Genomic DNA, 15,801 nt, shown 5'->3' with positions numbered 1-15,801 from the left:
ATTCTAAATTTGCCTGAATTTTAAATGCATTCCCCCAGGTTCTAAGATGACGAGAAAACAATATCCTCACCTAAAAATTCCTGGTTTGGGAGGAGTCCCAGAAAAGATTTTTAATAATCACTTTCTCTCCCACATGTGCTTTGGCTTGTGTCTAATGAGCACTCACCTGGTCCTGGGGGTCCATCTTGGTCATCATCCTGTCTTCCAGGAGGTTAAAGGTGAGCACCTGCAGCACATACAGCTGGTGCGCCATTTCATTGTTGATGGCTCTCTGGGCTCGGATAACATTCTGCGGAGACGGTTCAGAAATAATTTTTTAAAAAAGAAAAGGAAGGAAGAAAGAAAGAGAGAAAAAGCAAACAACAATTAACCCCCATCACTGGGGGCCAGGTAGAGCCCCTGCAGTCTTCATTTGGAGGCACGGGGAATGTAGGCTGGTGGGAGGAACCGCCCTTCGGAAGAAAGGGGAGCCACTGTTTATGTTCCAGAGCCCCATAACATTCCTGTTGTTTGGGCCAGAAACCAGGAAATGACCTACTGTGTGCAGAAGGGAGAAGGAAGGCAGGCACTGGAAAGGCACTGGTCATTGCCACAGTATGAATCAAGAAGGTGTGCCTAAAATAAGAGTCTCCTGAGGAGGAAGAGCTGTGGATTTCTACAACAGAAGCGTCCCTTGCAGGCCAGGAGGGGAGTGAATGCTGCGTACATCTTATAAGCAATTTTGCCGGCATCTTACCCTACAATGGTCCCTGACATGTGATGCCACTTCTAAAAGGGGAAAAGTTTTAGGAGCAACACAAAAAAAAAGCAAAGTATCTATCAGGCCTGCAGTTAATTCACTGGGGAAACATCCAGAGACCAGCCCCAGCACCACCACAATGCAGTGAGGGAAGGCATGTGCCTAACTTTACTCACCTGCTAGCAATTAAATGAAAAACAAAATGACCCTTCCCCTTAGATACAGAGCCAAAATGGAACAAATACAAAAGGAATGGTGGGAGACTAGATACCCACCCCCCACACTGAGCAAGGTCAGAAAGGAGACTGAATGCTTGTGCCTAACATATGTCTTCTTTAGCAGAGACCATGGTTGTGCCTTAAAAATGCCAAACAACCAAACAATCGGTCATTGTGGTGAAATGATTGCCCAATCAGTGGTTTTGAATGTGATAGAGCCAACCACATCTTGCCATCTGAAAGAACTTTCTCTAGGTGCCCCCAAGCCCAGCATGCATTGGACTCCATGTCCTGGCTGTGAGCACCATGTCAAAATAGCCAATTAAAGAACAGAAGCAGAGGGGCACCTGGGTGGCTCAGTCCTACTTCAGCTCAGGTCATGATCTCGCAGTCCATTGAGTTTGAACCCCATGTCAGGCTCTGTGCTGACAGCCTGCTTCAGATTCTCTGTCTCCCTCTCTCTCTCTGCCCCTCCCCACTCAAGCTCTCTCTCTCAATCTCAAAATAGATAAACATTTTTTTAATTAAAAAAAAGAAGCGAGGCAAAGAGAAAAATGAAGAACAGAAAAAAGTCACTGCACAAAAATATTGGGGTTGTGTGGGTGGGAAGTTAGGCAATGCGAAGGACATAGAATGAAACCCCATACCCTTCCATTTTCAGAACCGAATGTTACTTCATACTATGTGCCTCATCCAAGGTGTATAGCCATCTGTTTTATTAGCAACTCTAAAGAATTTGTGCTCCAAGTTTTTGTCTGAGAATACCACCCTTGAACTTCCAGCCATCAAAGTCTCATAGAAGACTTCCCACTGAAGCAAAGTGATCTTTCCGACATGGCAGCTACAGCTACTTCCACCCATGCCAATTCTGGGCATTCTACCGCCCACTGCCACACCTGGGTAGCAACCATGGGCTGAGCCCTTAATTTAACATTTGTCATCCTCCATCCCTCCACGCTCTTCCTCTCACACAAACTCCTTCACTGAACTACATCTGATAGTGTGGCTACCACTTTCACTGAGAGCCAGGACAAAGACGAACCGTATCACAAATCCCTCTGCAACCTCTACCAGACCTTCTTGGACCAAGAACCTACTGGATGCTTGACAAACACCCATTTCATATGCCAGTTCCTGGGGGGAAAAGTGTGTCATCCCCAAAGAACTGGGGTACTTCTTTCATCAAACAATGAAAATTACATTCATATGTTTGTTCCTTTTCATCCTTGTCAGCTAGGAAATTTAAAATCAAACTTGATGAAAAATTGTAGTCATTGCCATTGGCTTTGGATTCTAGAATATGTATTGCATTTGCCCTCAAAAACGTTTTTTAATTTTTAGTAGACTCACTATATTGGAATGTGTGTGTGTGTGTGTGTGTGTGTGTGTGTGTGTGTAATTGTGAGCTTGTAGAACTCCTCTTTGATATCACAGAAACAGAAATCGCTTCTTTGGTAAGCAGAGAATCAATCACGTGTGTTTCTTTCAGCCTTTGGTTAAAGTCAAGTAGCAGATAAGGCCTCGGGAAATCATGCTATGTGATTTATTTCAAAGCATTCACAACATAACATGTAAGGGCTTCTTTTCCACGGACATTTCAGGTCATTTTTGCATTGCATTTAACAAGCAGATTCCACATATGTCTTTTCTGCTTGTATCTTGCAAAGGGGCCCAGGAAAATGATGGTCAAAATTACAGGACTTCTGTCAGGCTGAGGTTTCCAGCTAGCTTCCTCATTAAAAACGGTATAAGCTCACACCAGTGGATTTTTTTAAAGCCACGGAGCCTCTGATTTCTTAAATGTAAAGCTAGAGTGATGGTAATTGTAATAAACCTGTCCCACTGGGAAAGATTTCCACCCCTCCCTGCCAGAATGTCTTTCTAGAGCAGTTTCAGAGACTCCTCCTTCCCGTCATGGGAAGCCATTCCTGTGGGAAAGCCTTCTTTATTCCAGTTCCAAAAGCACACTTCTTCTTCCTTTCTACTTCCTACTGCTTCCTCACAGAAGCAAGTCACAGAACACACCATAAACAGAAGCCAAAAGAGGGAATAAATGAACATACCAGATCATTCCCGCCCAATGAAGTGGTCACACCACAAAGGTACTCACCGTTAAAATGATGGAACGAAGTTGCTTCTGAGCCAAAATATTCGCCATCTCCTGTTGGAGAAAAACAAACCCACGTAAAACCTCAGGTTAGAAAAATCCGTTTCAACATGGTTCCCAAGGGCTTTATCCTGGGTGTCCTTCCTAACTGTATATCAGCAGTATTTCTTAGGAAAGAATAGACTCCAACAGGCAGTGGCATTCAAATGACTTTTTGAATGTTCTGTTTTGATAACAAAGCTTTGTCCAAAAGCAGAATAAGGAAATCTGGCACCCACAAACTTATCCTTTTTCTTTAGGAATCTCCTCCTTCCAGGAAAATGTGAGTACTGAATTAAAAGCAAATGCTCCAAATGAGAGCCATGGCTCTCCATTCCAAAGGCCCATCAGTTTTTATTAGACTACATGTGGGCAGGGAGGTTACACTAGGAAACACACCTGCCATCAAGGAGATTCTCATAGTAGAGAACCATCATTTTAAGGGTCTAAGTCTTTTTAATCTGTGCAAAACCAAAGAGGGAGTGGTACGTACTCCAGGACTTGAAAACAGTCTATGCAAGTGAACTGAGCAGCGCTTAAAGGAAGGACAAATATCTGAGCAGGTACTAAGCTCTTGGAGCCCACACTCCGCAGCGCTAGGCCTCATTTCTACAAGTTGTGTTTTGGGCTTTGGTCTGCCTAGCTAGCACAGAAGATTTGCGGGTGACTTTATAAAAAGAAATGATTCACGGACACTTCTAAATATTGAGAAACAGTAAGAAGAAATTATAAAGTTGGGTGCAACCTTGGTACAAACATTCAAAAATAAAAATACTGCTCATATTCAGGAAGACACCTGCATGTTGTTTTGGGGGCTGGGATGGGCTGGATTTTAGAGCTGCTGCTCTTAACTGAGTAGAGAAGAAACTAAGCTATGATGCAAACACACAACCATGAATTCAGTCGAGGTTAAAATAAACTTGGAGGAAGCAAGGAGGACCCAGGACACGGGGAGGAAGCGCAAGAGGAACACACAGGCAGGCTGGGGTAGGAACAGAATGTGGGGACTTACAGTCAGAGGACAATCAAGGATGTCAACACTGCTCTCTACACCAACCTAGCGGCGCCATTGCCACCAGAGAAAGGAAAGCATGCAGGAAAGAAGAAGGGATGGGAATTCAGAGGACTCTGTTAGAGGTTACAATTGCATTAAACACCCCTGCTGACCCCCTGCGTAGCAGAGAAAAGTGCATAAATACTGTGAGGTGTTTCAAAACAACTTCCGATCTCTTAAAAATAAGAAAGCAAGGACAATGACACACACAGAAACAAGTAAAATGGCGGTCTGGAAGGAACCAGTCTTTCTGTGGAGCACAGAAGGCAGCGCTTGCTGCCTAATGCAAATAAGAAGGTCCTTTATTTTTCTTGGGCCAAATGAAAAACAAAGAATCCAAAAGACCCTACAGTTTTTTAAATTTATTTTCTTTTTGGGGCGCCTGGGTGGCTCAGTCGGTTAAGCGCCGGCTTCAGCTCAGGTCATGATCTCACATTTCATGGGTTCTAGCCCTGCGTCGGGCTCTGTGCTGACAGCTAGCTCAGAGCTTGGAGCCTGCTTTGGATTCTGTGTCTCCCCCTCTCTCTGACCCTCCCCTGCCCGCACTGTCTCTGTCTGTCTCTCAGAAATAAATAAAAGACATTTAAAAATTTTTTAAATTTTTAAAAATTTAATTTATTTTCTTTTATAAAAACGAAATTACAGCCTAACTGACACACACCAAAAACAGAAAATAATATTCTTTTTTAGCCTATTGATTGATGACATTTTAAATAAATTTAAAAGGACAATATATTTCTAATACCTACAGAAACTGTTATAATTATCTGCTGACATTATGTATCTTGCCTGTAAGACTATGGTCACCTTAAGGGCACCAAAACGGTCCTTTTCATCTCTGTATTCCAAGCCTAGAGCACTGTCTGGCAGAGAGTAGACAAAAAATGTTTGGTTGGAAATGAAAGAATATTTTCTACAACCCTCGTAAGGAACAGAAACATGGTCAGAGAGAAAAAAGAAAAATCCTTGTTCACATCATGGATTTGTTGTTATTGTTGTTTTTAATATTAGAAAACTGTTTGAGTAAACTTGAGAGTCCATAGATAGATAATATTTTATGCCGTTAAGATGATATAAAAGTACAGGTCTGTATAAATATGGACATAGGGGGCACCTGGGTGGCTCAGTCAGTTAAGCATCCAACTCTTGATTAAGGCTCAGGTCACAACCTTGCGGTCATGGGTTGTGAGATGGAGGTCCAGGCCGGGCTCCACACTGAGTATGGAACCCGCTTAGAATTCTCTCTCTCCTTCTCTCTGCCCCTCCCCAGCTTGTGCTCACCGCTCTCACTTTCTCTCTCTCTCTCTCAAAATAAATAAATAAACATTAAAAAAAATTTTAAATATGGGTATAGATACATTAACATGGAAAGATGTTCACAAAATCCTATTTCATTTTAAAAGCAGTTAAAAAAATAACCAGTGCATGTAGTATGAGTCCATCTAGTGAAAAAAAATCATGTATGTAGAAGAGGCTTGCTTAGAAGAAAGCAGGAAGAGAAGCCACACAAAACGTGAGTAGTTGTGAGGGTTCTCTTTTAGGGCATGCAATTAGAGGAGTCTTTCAGACTTCTTCCTTTGAATCTGTATTTTCTGATTTTCGCAACCAATCCTTTAACTTTTAAAAAAGTTTTTGTTTAAATAATAAATTACAAAAATCATAAATATTTGTAGAGAAATCTGGAAGGGACCTCACCAACATGTATGCCATGAAAATGTAACATGAATAATGGCCTGTAGTTATAAGAAAAAGGACCATATGCCCTCATCCCCAAGAGCCCCCTCCTCCACACAAGAGGTGCCCCTTCCTTTCACCTGTGCAGAGACAGGGAGAATCTCCCACATCCAGGAGACCCCTCTCCTGTGCCACCACCTTTCCCCCACACCCAGAGAGTCCCGGGGGGCCTTGGCAAAGCGGAAGGTCCACCCCAGCCTCTCTAAACTCAGCGCTCTCTCAGTAGGGCCCACTCAGTGAACACAAAACAAAAATATTGCTCCGGTCTGCCTGCCAAGTAAAAATATCTGACCATGGTGGTAGTTTTCTTCAGTAAAAGCAGGAAGACGGTTTCAAAATCCATCCAAATTCATTTGAAACATTTTGAAAAGGAAGGAAAACCATGATAATGGAGTCCTACCAATGTGTTTGCCCGAAAGTTGGGAGGAGAAGTTGAAATAAATAAAATTTTTTCACTGAAGTGGAATTTATCCAGTGTCCTAAGACTTTAAAAAACAAACAAACAAACAAAGCTGTTCCTGTAAATCCAAGAAATAAATGTTTAGGTTATGTTTTAATTTAGTTGGAGGGAGAAAATGGGCATGGTGTCTTTCAGGCTCCAGAGAGTTCTTCTCTCAGTAAACATGAGAGAATTCTGCGGGTGATGCTTCCTTGACAACGGGATGCTCTGCAGAGAAGAGCAAGGTCAAGGGTGGGATTCTAACTGTGACTCTGATCTGCTCAGCAATTGGATCAAATTCTTTACTCCCTTTGACTCTCAGTTTCCTCGTTTGTAAAAAGGCAATAATAAGGCTTTCAGCAGACATGAGAATTCAATGAAATAAGACACAAAGCATTGAACACTGATCCTAGCACATGGCAAACTCTCAAAATATTATCATTGATGGCAGGCTTTGTAAATTTTTCTGTTTACCCAAAATTCAGAACGTTTAATTTTTCACAAGAAAAGCCAATAACAATATATAATAGAACCGAAGTGATATCCCCAATTAGCATGATGTTCTGCTTCACAGGCTCCACTAGCCTTCAGAAAATAACATCAAACTTTTTTCACTATGTGCTTGAAAAATTTTTTTAGCACCAACTGTCTCTTGACCTCCTGAAAAATATTTTTTAAATTATGACAAACAAGAGTCCCTGACTCATCTTCAGTCCAACACAATTTATAAAGTCCAAGTTAATTTTCTATGTTGTCGCCATTTTTATTTCAAAGACTAAATTACTGTCTAGATTTTTGGCTGGATTACATACATCCAATCTCTCTTAGTGGGATTGTTTTCTTAAATTATGTAATGTTATTAGACTACCCTTCATGATTTATTATCATTATAGCAATATATTGCCAGTCCGTGTCATCTCGGTCTCATATTGCCTACTTTTCAAAAAATAAAATGTGATTCACAGAATCCAAACCTAAGGTTATATGGGTATTCCAATATATTTTCATTGGTGTCACTATTCTGGAGTCAGTGCAGATAGGTATCTGACTATTTCTCCATGGTCATTTGATACAAATTGAGAAGATTAACAGCACTGCTTGGTGTACCAGGAAGATGCAACGTGTATGCCTCTTACACATGGCAGATCTAGGAATCCAAGTGAAATCATAGCACTTGGGGTGGGCATGAGTTTTTGCTTCCCCAAATCCAACCTCTTCTTCCACAGGAAAAAGGAAAAGCCCATGAGTTGGACCAGATAGCAGGTTTCTTGACCCCGACTCCACACTCAGCTACCAGTGTGGCCAGGTGTCCTTGGTCTGGCGGAAGCCTTGAGATTTCCCAATGCCTATGTCAGGATTGCGCGTGTGAGAGCTGTCCCATGAGCTCAGTCATTGAGAGTTAGACATAAAAAGTGCAGTGCCACCTAGGATTTCACCTGCAAAGCTCCCCTGAAAAATACAGCCTGGAGCACAGGCTTAGGGAGGTCAGGAAACCCCTGGCTCAGGCCAACACCAAACCACATACAGGAAACAACAAAGTCACTCCATTCACTGTGCAAACAGAGCCCCCGCCTAGGAATGAGCAAACAATTCTAAATGAAAAACCAGAAACCATCACATTTAGTCACTGAGGTTTAAAATCCTTGGAAACAACAAAAAATAATATTAAAAAAATAAAATTCTTGACACGGTGTCCAGTAGCAGGCTAGCTTCTAAATTCTTCTAAGACAATTCAGTGGTGACTGTCACAGCGCTCCTGGTACACTTGCTCTTGGTTGAAACATCTCCCATTTCCATCCCATTTTTAAAGAAGTGAATTGTGACCAAGGTAACACAATTATGTCGATGGGAAAAACAGGAATGGATTTTGAGGTCCAAGCTACATTCCGAGACATGCAAAATTCCACTTCTTCCACAGCCCCCTCTCTAATGATCCTTTACTGCAGAAGAACCAGAGACCTACAGACAAAGGACAGTATCAAAGGACAGATTTGACCTAGGTCCATTAAAGGGTCCCTTCCCTTGTTTGCGCACAGGAAGGGAAGTGGGTTGCTCAGCCCTCCTGCCACATGCACGCATGGACAACAGAGCTCCCCGGACATGGGAAGAGTTATCTCAACCAGTGGCAGCAATCTGCGTGTTCTCTCTCCTGTCCTTTGCATCTTAAACCTCCGTGGGCAAAGGAGGACACCTTGCAGGCAGCACAAAACACGTCCGGTGCCCTCGGAAGCCCTCAGTGACATGACAGAAGGTCTCAAGGCTTCTACCTCTGCTTCTACCACAGCAGCAGCAACACCTTCATCTTTTTATGTTTCCAGCTTCTACATTGGGCTTCATTTGATGAAAGGCCTCTGCCTCTGGAACATTCTGAGTGTTCTTCCTCAGACAAGGGCTTGTACTTCTCCACTTAGTTCCCACTGGATCTGTGAATGATCCCAGGCTGGCTGGCCAGGCTGCAGAGCAGCAGGGATGCCCGAGGGGCCCCCAGGAGGGGAAGGAAAAGGCACTCGCTGTCCCCGAAGTTGCCAGCCCTGGCTACGGTCTTAAGACAAAAGAAACCAACTTACCTGCCTTCTCTCATCAGGAGCCTTCAGGAAAAGTGCATTAATCACTGCAATGGTATAGGTTTGGATTTCTTGATCCGTCCTATAAAGACACAGAACAATAGAGAAAGTCAGAACAGGCTCCCTCTGAGTCAGACCATCATAAGGGTCATGATCTCCCCAAAAAAAGATGAGAGAGAAAGACATGGCCTAGAAAATGCAGTTGGTACTGAATGAGAATGTATTTCCATCATCATGAGGCAGGAAACATAGCAGGAGGGTGGGGGGGACAACATACTGATCCCTGGGGGTAGGGGGTCAGCAGCTCCCCCCTTCTCTAGTAGGCTTAAAACACAAACCCAGGGGCTGCATGTGTGTGTGTGTGTGTGTGTGTGTGTGTGTGTGTGTGATTTTCTGCCTGATGCATGAAGTATATCTGGGACCAGACTTGTGTATCCCTGCACTCCTGAACTCATTATAAAGGATACCACTTTTGTCTCCATGGCAATGATACCACATATTCTAAAAATCTATTTTCAAATAGAAACTTTGTAAGTCATAAAAACGGGCTTTTATTTTTTTTAATTTACAAATTTGCTTTTCACCAAAATGTGAAGTCAGAAATTCCAAATGAGGGGTGCCTGGGTGGCTCAGTTGGTTAAGCATCCAACTTCAGCTCAGGCTCAGGTCATGATCTTGTGGTTCATGGGTTCAAGCCCCACATCGGGTTCTGGGCTGACAGCTCAGAGCCTGGAGCCTGTGTCTCCCTCTCTCTCTCTGCCCCTCCCTGACTCGTGCTCTGTCTCTCTCTGTCTCAAAAAAATAAACAAAAAAATGTTTTTACATTTCCAAATGAAGCAAACATCTCATGGAACCTGCATGGTAAATAGTAAACAAGGACCCAAGGCATAAACAAAGAGCAGCCAGAGAACTACAGTTAGAGCTAATTTAAAAAGAAGAAAAGAGGAGAACACAGCCCTTGGAAAGATGAAATCTAAAGCCCAGTGCACTGAAGGCTGGTCATGTGGCCTTGCAAGAGTTCATGGGCTGTCCCCAAAACAGTGTCTCCTTATCTGTAACACTGGGTCAGAACCCACTTTTTAAAGGTGCTGCTTTTAGGATAAAATGAGTTCACTCAGCACACCACTTGCCAAATAAGAAACTCTCCGCTTTGGCAAAGTGTACCGTGGACACACAAGTATGCCCTCGAGATTTAGAGAAAAGACATAGGCTACAGAAATAATGCATTTCACATTCAGTGAAATGTGAAACTGCTATTATTTCTAGAGAGGTTTCGCACAAAATCATCATCTTAGAGCGTGTGCTCATTTTCCCTGAGGCTACAATCCGTAGCCTGTGTGACTTAAAATTTTACCTCCTGGTCACCATCCCTTATCCTAAATGAAGGAAGCATCTACTGCGCTTTGGTAGTTCACATTTGAAACACAACAGGTAACATTCTTGGCATGGGGAAAACTACTGAATATTCCCTCACAACCCCAGCCTGCATTCCCAACCCAAAAAGGCCGATCAGATTTCCTCTTGAGAGGAAAGAGACCAAAGGTGGTAGTAACTGGGGGCCAAGTCACTTTAGTGCCAACCAAAACACAAGAGAAAAGGCCTGTTGTGAGGACTCCAAGGTTTCTACCCTTGTCAAGGCTTAGCTACCTAAGTCATTCCTGGGTTCTATAGCGTATCCTAGTATCCTTTCAGCAAACCCCCTGTTTTGGGTGAGCTCCCTCATGGGGTTTGTTGCTGCCTGCAACTCCAAATAGTTGAATTTATGCATAAATTATAAATAAATAAAACCTATAATACAGTAGCATTATATAGTGGGGGCCTTCTCACAGGCAACCCTACTAACTACCTGAGAGTGGAGAGAAGGGAACCCGCAGGCTGTTCAGGGCCTCGTCTTGGAGCTCAGGCCTCTAGACATAAAACACGTACATTACAGAATACAAAACTGAAGGTCACTGTAATTACCTGGAGCCTAAGAAAGGAGCCTCCCTTTAAAAATTCCTAATTATCTATGAAAATACTCATCACAGAAAACACTATTTTTAATGACTAAGGAAAGATACTGTTGAGAACTTAAGAGAACAAAGTGTCCTATTAGGCCTTGTTAAAAGTTAAATTCTACTGATATCTACCACATTCATCAAAACTGATTGCCTACGAAGAGCCAGGTACTGGGGACAACCTTCCCCACCCCACCCCCACCCCCGCTCCGGCAAGTCACTATGCCATTTCAGTATGATGGGGGATGGGTCTGGCACATGGTGTGCTTACAAGCCAAATCAAGATTCCTTTTCTGCCTACTTAATCAAACCAGTCAACAATGTTTCCCAGGGCTTTATGGCGACTGTGTACCAGAATCATTTCCCCTCCCCGTGGTGGCAGGGGGGAGGGAAGGAAGAGAGGGGATTGGTGGAGAGGGTGTGGGCGGCGGCATGCTTACCCTTGAAGATGTGGGATAAGTTGGCCTATAGTGATCTCCTGAGCCACCTTCTGGTAGAGGTCATGGCTATTGAGCACCATTGACTCCAAAATGGCCAAGGACCGTTGCAGGATTGAGATGTCCATGCCCGACTTGTTGACAAAACTTGCTATCTGAAAATCCAAGGACACAATTGACTACTTGAGGGAAACAGAGCATAGAAGTCCAGAAGGGAAGAAACTACGGAAATCAGGAGCTCACTTAAGAAGTACCAGACACAGAGGATGAAAAGTATCTGGAATTATAGCAGAATAGTAAGGAACACATCAAGTCAGCGATGACTGCTCATACTACATATTACGAAGCACTATTTATATCTTATTTCTTTAATTCAATAATAAGCAACTTTAAAAAGGAAACAGCTTCAAAGAATTATTGTCTGGGTTTTCTGGGATTTTTCTTCTGGGTTTTAGCTTTCAGAGGCAGATGATTTCAACACATATATTGTGAGGACTCCTGTGTTTCCTTGAAACAGTAATTTCAACATATACTAATAGCCATTCCCTTCCATTCCCAGGCTACCCCTTCACCCACACAATTCATGATTTTTAGGTTCATATTATGACCCTGGTTACATTCTTAAGGGACTCACACAAATCACTCTTGTCAACACAATTCAACTGGCAACTTCATAGTCACTGGCTACTGGTTAATCAACAGTGAAACACTCTTTCCCCATTCTTCCAATTTCTTATGGTTAAAATACATTCCTCTCATCTCAAATTTAGCAAACAGGAGAACATTTAAATGAGCAGTGCTAGAAGTTAAAATAATAGCTTAAGCACTAAAACATATTCCCTAAGGAATGAATCACTGAGGCCTCAAACACAATAAATCACAATGTAAGAGGGAAGTAAAATAAGGGTTAGAATAATGGATCACAGTAACCCAAACACATGGGTACCATAAAGGTTTTATTTAAGAGGCCTCATTAAAAGTTATTACTGTCTGTTGACAACTCACACTAAAAGGCTGTTATTACATCAACATGATGACTGCTTTCTTAAAAGCTAAATAATTTGGTTCCACGACAAATTGACACTGTTTCCCCCCGTCGACACTAATTTCATCCTTTCTGCTGTCCCATCGACCCCTTCCCCTCATCCCCTCTCCATCCTTGCACAAGATAAAACACAAAGGCGCCCATGGCAACCGCAGTTAACTATCTCCACAGATTCCGCTAACGACTCTTTGGTGGAAGTAAGTGTAGTGAATACAGATACCAACACCCTCTCTGGCCCCAGATAACATCTGGGTCTCAGGGGTGGCAAGCAGATCACATGAAGAAGTACAGTATGGTAATATTATGATTTTATATTCCAGAAAGCTATTATTTTAGAGCATAAAGCACAGGAAAAGTATGAGAATTTTAAGATTCTCAAAAGACTGCTTCAGCTCCTTTCATGGCTAATAAACTTCTCCAATGTGTTTACTGTCCCTGGCAAGCCTTTGCCTTAATCCTCACAGTCTGCTCCACTCCGTCAAATCTACCAAGCTAAGGCCATCTTTTTCTGACAAAAATCCAATTACCCTCATCCTGAGCCCACGGTTTAATACTTCACTTAGACCCTGTCTAAACAGAATGTTGATTCCGTGACTTCTTCACCAACACCACTTTTCTGTGATCCCAGCATAATTCCTGGTACTTTGTTAAAAAAAAAAACAAAAACTGAAGAACTCACAAATAAATTTGTTGATAGTTGATAGTACTTCTGATTTTTCTCAGCACTAACTCTCTCCACCTTCCACGTTCCTTTTCTTCCCTCCACTTAGTAAGTTTGGATGTACCTTTAAGACTCCATGGAGAATCTTCCACCTGAGAGCCTATTGTCAACACCCCCCCCACCCCCCACCTTGTAGCCTCCACATTCTCTTCTCATTCAAGTACTTGTGTTTGTGTAAAAGGGGCTTACACTGTCCTAGGACCTGGAAATGGAGAAATGAGCAAAACCCACATGATTTTTTAATTTCAAGGACTTCATAGTCTAGCAAGGACAGAAAGATAAAAAGGCATTTATTATGAAGTATGTTAATTGCTTATTCTTGGCATCCAAAAGTATCACTCCACGTAGATATTCCAACAAAGCCTAAATTAAATGGTGCGAAAAACAATCTCATTGTCTTCTTAATCCTCCTTTCTCAATTATCACCTTTTCCCAAGTTTACATAATCACTAGTGATTTTTATCCCAGTCCCCTATTTTCTATCCCTATGAACACATTTTGTGATGTCTCCCCTTTGATATGCATTCAGTTGTACATGCACAACATTAATCCAGGGTCCAACTCATTCTTGGATTACTAAGACCACATCTTCACTTTCCTCAATGTTCAAGATTCCCCTCCAATACACATTTATCCTCTACTTCCATAAATATCCTTTCTCAAAGGATTTCCTTTCTCAAAATATCCAACCAGAACTCTCAATATTTTCTAATACGAAGTATACCTTTTTTTAAAGTTCTCTACAAATTCTTGACCATCATGCTCCCAGAGGGGCTTGCTCAAATGTAGGTAAAACACTTTGTGTTCTTTGCTCTAATTTGGGCATATTTGAATTCTACTATGTATTCTATTTGCCTTTGCCATTTCTATCAATTTCTCTCCCATAAAACTAGTACCTTACCTTCATCAAAATAATCTTTAAAATTAATCTTTTCTATACTTTACCTCTTTTGTGAGAGACAGAACCTATCATTTCAGCAATCCTAATGCAGCTTACAAAAGGAGCATTCTGTGTGACACACTTAACTGAGTCCTGCCTGGCAGAGAGCAAGCATGCAGATTGTTAGAAGTCTATGTACACTTCTGTGGTAACACTGGTGGCTTTTTTAAACTAACTGCTACCTTTTTGCCTTTATCTGTCAGTCATTCTAACCAGACATTTAAATGACCCAATCTCTCCATCTAATGAGTAGTAATAACCAAGGCATCGGAGCTGACTGAACGAACGTAAGGACTGTAGACAGGCTCCTTATCAGTTCGTCAAAATATAAGCGTGATTCTCTATGTCTGTTTTAAATAACTATAGATATATAGTTACAGAACAGTAAAGATTTTCTGGTTAAATTTTTAATTTCTCTTGCCCATCCCCAAGGAAACAATGATTTTCTTTGCCTCTAGATTACTTCCGGCTCCATTACTCTACTTTTGGCCGACACAGGTGAGCCAGCCCTAAGCCAGATCACAGCTGTGTGAAAGTAAGTCTGTGCTGTAAGAGAGAGGAGGTAAGAGAGTTAGCAATAATTATATATACTACCTCCACATGCTTGCATTCATTTTAAAATGTTACCTAAATCATATGGAGGAGTATTTGCGTTGCTTCTAAGAAGCTAAGCGGCATCACAGTGCGTGCATCAAAGATATAAACTACGAACATCAGATAAACACTTCTTAGAATAATTTAGGATGAGATCTTAAAATCCTTCCATGCTGTCAGAACTAAAAGGAACTACAGAGAGCATGCAGCTCTGTTGTTGTATTTTAAATTATCTGGACACAAGCCCGTAAATCTCTCAAGTCTTTTAAGAGGTAAAAATTACTGGTCTCTAAACTGAACTGCATGGATGTCTGTCCAGGCGCTGAAAACTCATAGGGTGAACCAGGTCCTCCTGCAGAGCTAAGGCCGTAAGAGCATTTGTAGGAAACACCCCTTCCAAGAAAAGGCGCTGATGTTATAGTTGGCTAGGGGAAAACCAAAGGGAAACACAGAAAGTTTTAGTTTTTTTGTTTTGGTTTACTTTGTTTCTTTTCCCTTTCTTTTTTCTCCATAACTTCCTACCCTCTCCCTAAGTAGCCAAGTCTTTAAAAATCAACATTACATTTTGTCATCAAGGGATTCCTTCCTTTCAAAATGTTTATGAAATGATGTTGTTTATTGTAGACAAAGTTTGTAAACTAGAATCTCTAACCACACATAAGAAAACCGATAGTAAAGAAGAAGACGGGCTGGCAGGGAGAAAACATTTCTCCAAAGTGGTATGAATTTGGCATTAATAGGAAGCCAAGTCTGGACCACAGAGATAAGCATCTCTTGTCAGAGCATTTCCTAGATGAGTTTTGTCAAGATAAAGCTCCATTTAAAAGACAGTTGCCTGCATACAGTTCCTGGATTGTCAAAGTGCTGAATTTGATCCAGCTAATGAATAAAAATAAAAAGTTAACCTTACAAAAACTATCAATTATAAAGTCATTTTCTGATGACTGTTTTTCAGATTCGCATAAGGGACTGAGATCTAAGTGGCAATGCAAAGGAAAAAGAATGGCAAAGAAAAAGATGAAATCCATTAAATGTACTGCCTTTTGAGAACATTTTTAATTTTTTATGTAAACTGCCAAGACTGCTAGTCTTTGCTTCCTTAGACTTTTTAATTTAATTTCAATGAATGAGAAACATATTCTTACGTAGTTAGAATATTAAATTATTGTCATT

At 41.6% G+C, this 15,801-nt stretch overlaps 1 protein-coding gene across 4 annotated transcripts in view; it reads right to left on the bottom strand.

The window, feature by feature from the left end:
• Positions 1-15,801, bottom strand: part of ELMO1 (engulfment and cell motility 1) — a 522,106-nt gene that overhangs the window by 322,783 nt on the left and 183,522 nt on the right. For 3 of the 4 annotated variants that reach the window (XM_029924925.1, XM_029924946.1, XM_029924936.1), the window contains exons 9-12: positions 11,332-11,483; positions 8,898-8,976; positions 3,068-3,118; positions 167-289 (exon numbers count right to left, since the gene is read on the bottom strand). In XM_029924925.1, coding sequence (XP_029780785.1) covers positions 167-289; positions 3,068-3,118; positions 8,898-8,976; positions 11,332-11,483 — 405 coding nt within the window. Of the gene's footprint in view, positions 1-166; positions 290-3,067; positions 3,119-4,115; positions 4,157-8,897; positions 8,977-11,331; positions 11,484-15,801 lie in introns of those variants that run through there. The other variant, XM_029924953.1, reaches the window with a different exon arrangement.

This window comes from Suricata suricatta, chromosome 2 (genome assembly GCF_006229205.1).
Source record: "Suricata suricatta isolate VVHF042 chromosome 2, meerkat_22Aug2017_6uvM2_HiC, whole genome shotgun sequence".
NCBI lineage: Eukaryota > Metazoa > Chordata > Mammalia > Carnivora > Herpestidae > Suricata > Suricata suricatta.
The sequence above is the reverse complement of the archived record's forward strand: the minus strand, read 5'-3'. Positions and strand labels throughout refer to the sequence as shown.